We start from the raw sequence: 12,571 nt of genomic DNA, 5'->3' as shown, positions 1-12,571 counted from the left end.
TTATAGAGAAAACATTTCAGATACAAGAAAAGGTGACCTACAGGAGAAAGTGTGTGAAAAAGAAGCAGGGTAATACAGGAATGAACCCTGAAGTTAAAAGGTATGCAGAGGAGAATGTGAGGTCAAAGMATTCCCTGAAAGTATTCAGTGGAATAAATCAATAATAATAAAGCAACAGATAAAATGAACGCACAGATTGTCAGGTCCAGAAAGCATGCGTCAAGAAAGAAAATCAGTGTAACTGGAAATGTGATGTAACTGTGAGAAAAGAAAGCTTTAAAGAAATTGGCCAAGTTAATATAAATGGTGTTGGAAAGGAAACAGAAAAATGTACTGGAAGATCAAAGTAAGATGAGGGGTATGACAGACTGGAAGAATATGCTGGGAAAGAGAAGCAGAATGTGAATAAGGCAGAAAATTGTGGAGGAGAGGAAGAACTGAGGGAGAGGAGGACAAGGAAGGATAGCRTGTGGCAGGTGACCACATAAAACAAGACAGGAGGAAAGCAGACAATGGGAATGCCCAGTTTTGTGTGTGGCAAAGATAGATTACTCGTAACTCAACTTGACTGTGATGAGCAGACTTGAGTTTCAGAGATGCTCTAGAATGGGCAAATTTAATCCAGTCAGCAGAGGAGAAGATACAGGATACAAATGTGTGTTTGGAGGCATACTGATGACTCAAGTATTTTCTTGTTTGCATTATTTTTATTTTTCCCTATGGCCCTTTTTCTTTTTTTTTCTTTTTTTTTTTTAATTTTTTATTTTTGCATTCAGGTCAATGCCACTGTAACCCCAGACAAATTAAGAAATAAAACACTACAAAAACATATCCCACGTACAGCACTGATACCAGCAGCTATAGCCTCTTCTCTATGTACACAGCCCTCCTCTTCAGACATGAAACATTAGCATAACAATCATAAGAGCACAACAAAGTAATCAGTTGTGACAGCTCTAGCTCATGTTATTCTCAGCTTCTCTGCAAGCTCTAGAGATTTACCRGTTACTGATGTGATACTCTGTGGATATTAAAGATGTGGACATTCATTCACCTCCGAATCAAGTTTCTGCTTACTCTCTGCCATCCTGGTGGTTAGGAAATGGTTTCAATTTCTACAGGAATGGAATAAGAGCAGTGGCCTGTCTGGTGCTGRTTATGACATGTAGGGAGTCAAGAATATCTAACAGTCATGTAGCATCTCAAAGTCTGAAATTTCCACAGCTCTTTCAGAAATAAATATGTGGCTACTTCATGAATACTTGGAATCTTGTCTTTAGCAAATTCAGAATGCATTTGAATTCCTTTCTCAGTGTCCCAATATGAAGGGCAACTAATCCTGCTGAAAATACCCTAGCACATGCTGAAGCTTGGGAGCTAATTTGGAAGTGCCTAGAATGATTTTTTCTTTTTTTTTTCTTTTTTTTTTTTTTTTTTTTTTTTTTTTTTTTTTTTTTTTTTTTATGTTAACATTTCTTGGTCAAGAGAGTAAGGCCTGGCTCACACTTTGTTTTGATGATAAGCTTCACACTTTTGCAAGCAAGCAGAATACTCCTGAGCCAGGCTTTAAATCACCTATATGCACAGTGTGCTCAACCCCTTTTATTTCCCTTAGGAAATAGAAAATAAGAACTCTGCCTCTCCATTTTGAAATTAAAAAAACATAACAATATCACACAAGCTGTGTAACTACTGTCCTCCCACACTGCTACAGTTCTCTCAGCATCAGCATATTTGGTCCAAGGATGGACAGAATTATTTCAAAGTTGTTCCTGCTTTGCTATCTTTAAATTATTTCTGAAATATCTGGGACAGAAGGAAAATCATWGGCCCACCTTATGCTTTCTTATTTGTTAATATACTGTTACTACATAGAGTGTGTTCTGTCGCATCTGATTTCTCTTTGGAGAAACCTCTGTCCTTTGCTCTGATGAGATGAGGAATTAATACAAAATTATTACCTTGAGCGCACAGGCGTGTCAGGAATCTCTTCTCTGTTAAYAGCACACTTAGAGCAACAGCTATTTTTATTTTCTGTGGCTGTGGAAGGCAGAGCCCCCACCAGAAGCACATTCTTTCCAGTGCCAGTTTGTCAGCAAAGCTGTTTTCCACTGAAGTGCCGTGAGGGCGGCTTGTGGGGATTCACCTTGCCCCGGGATAGCTCTGCTTTGGGAAGCGATGCCTCCGAGGTGGCAAGGCGCCCTGCAAGAGGACACATTATCTCTTCTAGGGTGTGAGTACGGATTCATCTAGCTATTTCCATCCGCACGGTAACACTGGCAGTACCTAGGCATTTTAAAGGCAGGCTTGTCTTTAATGTTACTTTATTTACTGGCTGGCTGCAGCGCAGGCATGTCCATCAGGYAGAAGGCATTGCCGGCCCCCGCTGAGGTCTCCCGGTTGTGTGACTGTATCTTCAGTGGGGTCGTTGCTGTTTTTCACCCCGCTGCACTCTCCCCTGATCACACGCTGTTTTGAACAGTTTTTGCTCTCTAGCAATGAGCCCGATGCCACTCAGTGGGAGCTGATCAGTACTGCAAAGGGCACGCTGTCCAGCAGCCCACTCGTTTATTACCATGTCACACACAGGAAACGAGAAGTAGAAACCCTCATCCTGAGGGTTTTCATGAGCTCTTCGTGTAAGCAAAATGAAAGATGGGAAAGATGGGATGTTTTCTGGACAGGGAAAAAAAAAAGAAACTAGAGACAAGGTGTGAAAATTGGGGAGGAAATCAAATGGGCAACCAGCCGTGCGGAGGCCCTGGGAATAATTCTATAAATACAGCAGCGGTGGGAAGAAGGAAAATTTCAGGGGGAAGTTTAGGTACGTTTCCCTGCGTAAACCTAGAAACGATCGTAACTGTTATCTCCCTAGTTCCCAGCAGGAACATATTTGAGAGCACAGATGGAGGACGTGCTGTCACACTTGTGCCGACTAAGCGACCTGCACATCGTATACGTTTGTGTGTGGGTGCCTATTCATGGATATACGCATCATATATAATATATATATATATATGTGTGTAACGGCATTCAATCCGCCCCCGCGCGTCCGTTGGACCCGCCCCGCCCCCTCCCAACGGCTCCGCGGCCGTTGGAGCCCCGCCCCGCGGCCCCGCCCCCTTTGGCCGCCGTTGGGCGACGGCGGCCGGCGGGGCTCAAGGTTCGCCGCGCGCTGCCGCCTCCCTTGCCGCCGCCATGGAGCTGTGGCAGGTGCCGCTGCTCTTCTCGCGCCTCTCCATGTTCCCCTTCTTCGACCTGGCSCACTACGTGGCCTCCGTCGTGGCGCTGAAGGAGCAGCGCGGTGAGSGGCCGCCGTGGCCGTTACGGCCGTTGGGGCGGTTGGCGCGGGGCGGTGTGCGGGGGTGGGAGAGGGGCTCGGGGACCCCGCGGGGCTCTGGACAGGGCCCTGTGCGACAGCGTCAGGCTTCTGTTACTGTTGTTTATTCCTCCCTTGTGTTACTTACTCTTCGTGAGTACAAGTGGTCGAGCCTCGCTCCTTCTGCAGTGCTCCCCGGCTGGGTCTGGTGGAGCGAGAGCTTGTGGGTGCTCCCTGTGCCCTGCGAGAGCTGCCCGAGCGGAAAGCCTTGAGCCTTTGGGTGGAAACACCAAATGGAGCGGGTGGAAACGTGGGTCAGCTCCTAGGCAAGCGCCTYGTGCTGGCGGGGCCTGCTCGGACTGCCCGTGTTTGGGAACAAGGCTCCCAGTGCCTTCCCTAATCCACAGGGATCGCGGTCTGCGGTCAGCACTGGTGTGAGTACCCTCAGTTAGCTGCAAAAGTCACACAGGAGGTGCCCTGCCAGGCATTCCCTGCCTCCCCCAAACCTGAGGCATGACTGAGTCGGCCAGGGTGTCTGTTGGAAACACGTTTTTTGGTTAAAAAGCCCCGAGTGCAGGAACAGTTTCAGTATGAAGTGAAGGTGAGTGTTGTGTGTGCTGAGCAGCAGCACKGGTAGCACATCAGTAGCAGTTCTCAGGTGTGACGCCTGGGAGGTGAGACRGGAGCTTCCTGCCGAGCCTGCAGGTTCTCCTAGTTAAGCAGAAAGTCTTTGCTGTTGTTCTCTGTCCTGCAGCAAATGCATGGTGAGGCTGTGTGTATGTTACATGCTGTGCCTGTAGCTGCTAAAATTAAAAAAAAMCAAATGAACAAAAACCCCTTTCACTCCTAGAAGAAAAGGGGGGGTTGATTGGGTGCGTGCGATGACRTGTTGGGTCACATTGCTTTTACTCAAGACAACCTTTTTCACTATGAATCTCGAATCTTGCTGGTAGTTGTCACAAGTGTGGACACTAATCTTGTTCAAATGCACAGAATTTGTGGAGTGATATTGTGCATCCCAGTGGAAGCTGCTTAGGAAACTGAAACGACTGCAGTGCAGGTTTGAGGAGTTTCTCCTTACTTTAAGGCTTTACGCTGTCTTTTTTTTAGTGAGAGTTCATTCTTTGGTTCCTTTCTAAATGGATCAAGATTAACTTTCATTTCCTGCTTGGTAAGTGTGGTTAGAAAACATAAAGACTAATCATGAGCAAACATACCAAAGCTTTGTTACAAGTGCTAAAATTATTTCTGGATGCTGACTTCTCGCACTCTTTAGCCAAACTGTTCTGTACAAAAAAAAAAAAAAAAAAAAAAAAAAAAAAACCCTCTTTCTATCTAAAGCTGTTTAGCATTATACTTCCTTTATACTTTCTTCTGGAGGGGACACAGATTTAAATACCAGGATGGGAGGATTTGTTCCACCTTGCTAATCTCTTTAATAAGACACCACTTCCAAACAGTTGAGCTTTTGCCAGAAGCTAGTCAGATCTGTGTCATTAACATGTTTTTTTTTCTCCTTCTCAGACTAATAGTTGGAAAGTTTAGAATTTTTGGGTATCTCTAATATTCAGAACTATTAGCCATTGTTTCGGTGGCAACATTACTGGCCTGTTGCTCACCTGCAAGTGATTTGAACATCTTAATATTAAACTGTAACTGAGAAAGGAATAATTATAAAATATTTGGGTTGGATAGTATTCTCATTGATTAATATGCTCTAGACCTTACATGTTTTTTGTTTGTTCTTTTTTAGAAACTTAAAGGGTATGTGTATTTCATGCATGGAGAACTGGGATTCTGAGCAAGTGCTAGTCACAGGAGGTTGGTGATAAAGTCAGAGTGAAATTTGTTTTATCCCAGTCTTTATCTGCAGTCCTCCTATTACACAAACCTTAAAACAGCTTAAGATCAGATTCAGTGTCAATATTTGTGTCATAGGTTGGCATATAATTTCTGAGGGTTTTCTAGCCTTTCTGGTAAGATTATCTTGCTGTGTTTTTGGTAATAGCAAGGAGCAGTCAATGTCAAGCAACATGTTGCTCTGCACTGGTATGAAACTGTTAAGTTCTTGGTTAGGATATTTGAAGTTACTTTTGGAGTTAATCATTAGTAACCTAGTTAATAGTGGAACTGGCATTTTTCTTTTTTTGAGGATCAAGGTGGTTGATATTGAGGAAATATGTCCAAAAAGTTGCATGATTCAATATGTTTTTTTAAATATAGATAATTCTTACTCTTTGAGAAACAGGTTTTGTGACAGCCTCAGAGTGGTTGTATTCTTTAGCTGCATTTACTCAAAATATAGAAGTGGTTTTTTTTCTTTTTTTTTTCACAATTTTTCTATGGCATCTGCAGTTCATTTGAAGAGAATCGATGTTTTCTGCCATATTCTTGCTAAATTAAAATGACCTTTTAAATGTTTTAATTTATGATGCATGTAATCAAACAAGAAAATCTTTTAGAAAAAGTTTGCCAGAGATACTTTTAAAAGTCTTTCTAGTTTATTTTTTAGCCTGATTGTACTTTTAGAACATACTGAAAAGGCTAAAGCAGATGTTATCCTGCTTACAAAAATAGCTCTCTAGCAAGGTTTTTATTATTGTAACAAAGGAGCAGCATCTAAAACTGCATTCAAAATTTTAAACCTTGTCTTTCTAAAATATACCTCTTGAAGAAATAGTGACCTTTTGGCAGATTGTGTCCTACATGGTTGTCTGATGCCTCATTTGTTTTACAGGATGCTTCAGAAGACAAATATAGATGACCACTTGTTTGTCCATGTGTGCCCTACTTAAAAGCAAATCAGTTTTCTGAAAGGCTGCCTGCCATTCATAGTTAAGAGAGCAAGGCTAAGATGTATTTTAATTTAAAAAACAATGGGGCAAAAAATGCTGATGAATACAATGCAGTTATAGAATTGAATACAATGCGGTTATAGAATAGTAAGTACTGGTGTTTGAGCCTAAGCAATTATAATGCTGCCTGCCAGAAAAATCCTGAAGTCTGGTAGAATTATCCATCTTTGGTCCTTTAATGAAGAGATTTACACACTTTGGTGTGAAACTGGCTTGTGGAGGACAGATGTATTTTAATTTAAAAAACAATGGGGCAAAAAATGCTGATGAATACAATGCAGTTATAGAATTGAATACAATGCTCATGCAGTGTGCTTGGTTTCCAACTGCACTGCTCTCCTCAGGGCTCACTAGGAGCATCTTTGGAGGTAAGATAGAGCTGTCAGCAAGAGACAGAAAGGAGACAATTCCTTCTTTCCAGCTGCTGCTGCTGCAGCTGAGGAGAGGATGAAATGTCGTGCAGTGCAACTCTGGTGCTGGTGTGTGCAGGGCAGTATGCTGGGCATGCACCTAGATGCTTTGCTAGGCAGCCGGAGAGGAGCAAAGACTCTGATCTGCCTTAAGCTCCAGCAGGTTTGTGGTCTTTGCTACTGTTAAACACTGCTGCTGAAGAGTAACTCTGCAGTCTGAAAATAATTTATCCAAAGATTTCCTGCTTCAGAGCAGCTACTGCTGTTGCTAGGCCGTGAAGCTTTTGGAAAATAACCGGTGGCCTCAGAATTGGAAACTGCTTCCTGTTAGAGGTGGTGAAGGAATGGTGGAGAAACCTTGACTGCTGAGAGAAGGTGGAGTTGAGAACTTCACCTGTTAGAAACAAGTAGCTGATTCTAATATTCCATTAAATTTTATTTCTTTTAATCTGAGCTTTAGTGTATGAAGTAAAAAAATCATTAAAATATTTTTCCTAGATTGTGTAGGAAAATAGACAATTTGGTCTAGAAACTAATAACAAAAGAACAACAGAAACAAAAATTTAATCTTTATTGAATCTGATAATCTTTGGTACTAGGTATGTCTAATTAATTGCACTATTTTTTGCATGCATGCATGTAAAAAAAAAAAAAGTTAAATGCAGTTTGTCAAATGTCAAAAGTGACAGAAACATCTGGAATTTTTCCTTTTCTTGTGTTATGTTTTGACCAAAGCAGTGTCTAATGCACTGGTAGTTCCCCTGCTTTCAGCTGTTTTCCAGTGTAGGATAATGGTGGTGATCTGATGCTTCTGATGAGGGCATGTTTACTTCACTGCTAGTACAAGAATAAATCTTACTAATAAAACAAGTTGTCATACCCCTATCTAATGACAAATATCTGTAGTGTAAGTTATATATATGTTTTTTAACTGGTCTGGATGCTGACAGTTCTTGGATGGGGAACCTCCTGTTGTAATCTGGATATCAGTTTCACTCCAGGAACAGGTTACTGGAAGCTGTTCTGATTTAAATCGGTCTAGGAGTTGAAGCCTGTGAATAATGCAACAGCTGATCTAGTAACAGTACTCCACAGTTCTAGCACATGATTGCTGTGGCTTGTGATGTGCACTTGCTGCTTCCCTTAACTGGGCTTTCATGTTCGCCCCTCAAGTTTGCAGTGTTTCTCCTGAAAATGCTAACTTTATTCAGTAATGTCACCGCAACAACTAGAGTAGTTACTTGAGAGAGTAGTGTCCAATGTGGGGAAAGATACTGTGGTCTAATAGTTCTAAGTGAATCCTGCCTTTTCATGCTATAGCCAGTATATAATTCAAATGAGTCACCCACCAAAAATGGACTAACTATTGTGGTAAGCAAGCTACCAGAGTTTGTAGGAATCAGTGAGTTTCAACTTACTATATTTTGCATTTTTTTCTGCAATCAAAGATTGTTTGCGATTTTGGATACTTTGCTCTTTCATTGTTGAAGAAATCTTAGTGTAATGGGTACAATTCATTAATATTCTATAAGTATTTTACTCTTTCCAAATACATTGATGAAAATAGATCTACATATTTTGCATGGGACCTGAATGTAATGGGTCACTTTATCTTTTTACATCTGCAGTTAAGTAACATTGGTGGAGTTGTATAACTTTTTCTCTTAATATTTGACATATAAGCAACATCATTTTGGTGTATCATTGTTTCTCTAAAATAACTAAATTCAGTGTAATTGACTTAGAACTTGAGGTACTGTAATATGGAAAACAAATCATGAAATGCATATAACATCAGATATTATTTTGTATTCAGATAGCCTGTCATAATTGTTTATTTTTATAAATTGGCTTTTACCTGGAAGGAGTTCAGATGGCGCTGAGTTATTTTATACCTGTAAAAGTGCTAAAACTGGAGACATCTTGTGAATGCTACATCAAAAATGATTTGCAGAGACAATGCAGAATTCGCTTTGACATTTTTGAATATATAATCTTGGGTAAGAATGGTCTTGTTTTTTCCTGCAGAAATTCATCAAAATTCATAAGCTGCGGAGGTGTGGACTGGATGAGTGGACAGTGAGGTGGATTTAGAACTGGCTGGATGACAGAGCCCAGAGGGTGGAGATTAATGGGGCCGAGTCCAGTTGGAGACCTGTGGCCAGTGGTGTCCCCCAGCGGTCAGTGCTGGCCCCATTGCTGTTCACCCTGTTCATCAATGACCTGGACGAGGGCACAGAGTCATCCTGAGCAAGTCTGCAGATGATCCCAAGCTGGGTGGAGTGGCCGACACTCCGGAGGACTCTGCTGCCATCCAGAGGGACCTGGACAGGCTGGAGAGTTGGGCAGAGAGGAACCTCCTGAGGTTCAATAAGGACAAGTGCAGGGTCCTGCCCCTGGGCAGGAACAACCCCAGGCACCAGCACAGATTACGGGTCGACCTGCTGGAGAGCAGCTCCACGGAGAAGGACCTGGGAGTCCTGGTGGTCACCAAGTTGCCCATGAGGCAGCAGGGCCCTCGTGGCCAAGGAGGCCAATGGGCTCCTGGCTGCATGAGGAGGATGTTGTCAGCAGGGCAGGGAGGGGATCCTGCCCCTCTGCTCAGCTCTGGGGAGGCCAAACCTGGAGCACTGGGGGCAGCTCTGGGCTCCCCAGGACAAGAGGGAYGTGGAGCTTCTAGAGAGGGGCCAGCGGAGAGCGAGAAAGGTGATGAAGGGACTGGAGCATCCCTCATATGAGGAGAGACTGAGGAGTGAGTTGGGCATTTTTAACCTGGAGAAGAGAAGGTTGAGAGAGGATCTGATCAATGTGTACAGATACCTGAGAGCAGAATGCAGGGAAGAAAGAGCCAAACTCTTCATGGTGGTGGCCAGTGATAGGAAAAAGGGTAACGGATACCAGTTGCAGCACAGGCAGTTCCATCTCCATGTGAAGAAGAACTTCTTGGCTGTGAGAGTGCCAGAGCCCTGGCACAGGCTGCCCAGGGCGGCTGTGGAGTCTCTTTCTCTGGAGATCTTCCCAACCTGCCTGGATGCTGCCACGTGTCCTGTGCTCTGGGTGTCCCTGCTGGAGCAGGGGGCTGGACTAGATGATCTCTAGAGGTCCCTTCCACCCTCAACCACTCTGTGATTCTGTCTTTCCATGATCAAAACCAGAGGCTTCTTCATTGCTTTTTTGAACCAAAAATCAGGTTTCATTTTGGGGTGATTAATAGGTTTCATTTCCTACTTCTGCGAACTATAACCTGTGGCCCATGAAAATGGAATTAGTCCAAGCAAACAGAACTCTTCATTTTTGCGAAGTGGAAGATATGTTGACTTATGCAGTGAGAGGAAAGAGCAAAATAGTCACATGCGACTATTTCTTCATGGAATTTGTTTAGCTTTCCTGTTGCTTCAACATAGTTTTTGTATTGGCAGCTCTTCTGTATAATTGAATAGGAATTTAAAAAGGATAATTAATGTAACAGATAAATTCTGCAGGAGTGCAGGTGAAACTGTATTTGCTTGATTGTTTTGGATAGTGCTTTCATTTTTGCCAGCAAACACAGAAATTTAAGAGGAACGAGAAAAACAATGGTATTGAAGTAGAGTTAAAATAATTCAAAAAAAAAAAAAGATGCTGTGGAAGGGAGGTTTGGTATAAGCAATTCTGTGTAATTCAGGCGAGCTATTTGTTTACTTTTAATACAAAATTGCAAGCAACTTTATACCTACCTGAATTAATAACAGTGAACTTTCTCATCCATGTTCCAGAACAGAGAAATAAGTGTACTGAACTCGCTCACAAAAGATATTTGAAGAACACAGTGTCAGTGTTTCATGTTGATGTATACAACATATGCTTAAGTGAATGTAATCTCAAATTTTTCTTTCTTGGAGTCTTTTCTTGTGAAAGGCAACAGATCTCTGTAGGGCTTTTCACAATTTAAAGCAGCAGTGTGGGACAGTGTGACTTTTCAAACACACTGTGATTCTCAAATGCTTACTTGGTCTATGTATCTATTCCCTTTGTTTCAGGAGCCGTGGAAGTGTCAGTTCGAAGTCCGGTAGCATGCTGGTTTAGTGCTATGCTTTCCTGCTTTGGTGGGTCTGTCCTGTCTTCCTTGATGCTCGCAGAACCCCCAGTTGCATTTTTGGCAAAAGGCACGAATGTTCTCCTGGCGTCTTCAGTCTGGTAAGTATCCACAGTAAAGTTGGATGAATACTCTTGAATACCCTGAGTAAGCAAGACTCGTACTATAAATGGTCAGACTATAATTGGTCTTCAATGGACTTCAATTATAGCTTTTCTAGGATAAATCCTAGACATGGTCTAGTTTTTCAACAGTCCCTCTAGAAGACCAGAATCTGGCTGATATAAAACTTTTGAACTCTTCTGTAATTTGGGAACTTGGATGGATGTCTTATTTTCACTCCTCTTGTCTCTGCTTTATGACATCTTTTTAWTTTTCTCTCTCTCTTTTGTCTTTTCCTGAATATTGCTTTGCCAAATGAATGGGAAATTAGGAGTTGTAGTAAAAGCTGAATGAGAAGTATGTGAAAGAGGAAGCTGTTTGGCTCGTTTGGAATTGATAAGTATTAATGGAGTTATTTCCACATAAATGTGGCCTAGGAGTGGTGGTGGTTTTTCTTTTTTTCCCAGAAGTACTCTTAGAAAAAAATCTTCAAACTTAAGAGAATTTATACAGTAATTATTTTTGCATCTAGAAGTCTAAATTGCTGTCTCGGAAGTGTGTTGTCTGCTTTTAGTCTTGTCAGTATGTGTTCTGTGTAGCCCTTTAGGTTTTATAATTACAACTTTATTAAAATGAAATTTTGTGGTATGTATATATAAATCTTGGCTTTATGTTGGAATAGAAGATGTGGACATATTTCACCTAAGCACATTAGTGAAATTAATAATGTGCAATTATGTGTATGATTAATACAGCTCACAGAATGTTTCAGGTTCATATTAATCTGGATTGCTACAGGCAATATTTCTGCTTATTTTTGGGTAATAACACCTAAGCACATGTAAACAAAACATGATTTCAATTGGACTTAACATGGTAACTCTCTACTTTTTTTTCCTGAGAAGCTATGGATGTTATAAAACGCTTTAAGATTTTTAGTTTTATAGGATTATCTCTTCATTATAATAGTGACTTTGATTTTTCGTCTCAGTCCACATGAAGCAGAATTCCCCACTCATACATAAAGCTGAACAATAGGAAAGAAAACGCTCCTGAATAGATTGTAGGACAGCGGCATCTACTGTTAGCAAGTGCTGCTAGCAGAAGTTGGAGCTTTATGGTGGATGTTGTACTGGAATGGCATGGCAATGCCAGGTTCATTCCAATTGCCAGGCCTTTGATGTCCTAAATCTACGTTCTGTAATTGGTAATTAATTCTGGCTAGTGTTGTGTATCAAGTATGTGGCTTAAATGGCTATTTGTAGCAGCCATTGAAGAGCAGTTTTGTGTGTATATAAAAAAATGTCTTTGACTCCGATTTTAATTGAAGATTGGATGAATACAAAGGCAATTCAATTTGCAGTATGAGAAGAGGGGAAGGAACTTTAGTAGTTCAAAAATAATGCTAAATGTGATCACTGGAGCAATATCCAGCTATTAATATAAATTCTGGTAACTTTCTTGTATAGGGTTATTGTATGTTTGGGAAAGTCCTGGAGAGGGGGTAAAAAACACTAGCAACTTTTAGAAACAGTGGTAAGATGCTTCTTGCTCCAAAAGCAAATATTGAAGTAGGACTTCAGCTAAACTTCCGTTTTCTGTGGAAGCGTCTTTTGACATTATGTTGTAAAAGATAAGCATTTTTCTTGAAAAATTTGAGTACCTTCATGCATTACAAGTTCTTGAACCATGAATTATGACTCTTCCTTGCTGTTGTGTCTCCCAGTAGTTTTAATGAAGTAACCTACAAAAAAAAAAAAAAAAAAGGTACATCTTTCAGGAAATGAGCTTGGACTTGTGAAAATGCTCA

General features: G+C 41.4%; 1 protein-coding gene across 1 annotated transcript in view; it reads left to right on the top strand.

The window, feature by feature from the left end:
• The first annotated feature begins 5,112 nt into the window (after window positions 1-5,112).
• Window positions 5,113-12,571, top strand: part of TMEM38B (transmembrane protein 38B) — a 12,999-nt gene continuing 5,540 nt past the window's right edge. The window contains exons 1-2 of the mRNA XM_026049974.1: window positions 5,113-5,140; window positions 10,604-10,760. Of these exons, the coding sequence (XP_025905759.1) occupies window positions 10,654-10,760 (107 nt within the window). The 5' untranslated portion in view covers window positions 5,113-5,140; window positions 10,604-10,653. The remainder of the gene's footprint in view (window positions 5,141-10,603; window positions 10,761-12,571) is intronic.

Source organism: Nothoprocta perdicaria, unplaced genomic scaffold, assembly GCF_003342845.1.
Source record: "Nothoprocta perdicaria isolate Ctin4 unplaced genomic scaffold, notPer1 scaffold_63, whole genome shotgun sequence".
Taxonomy (NCBI): domain Eukaryota; kingdom Metazoa; phylum Chordata; class Aves; order Tinamiformes; family Tinamidae; genus Nothoprocta; species Nothoprocta perdicaria.
This window is presented reverse-complemented; position numbering and strand designations above follow the sequence as displayed.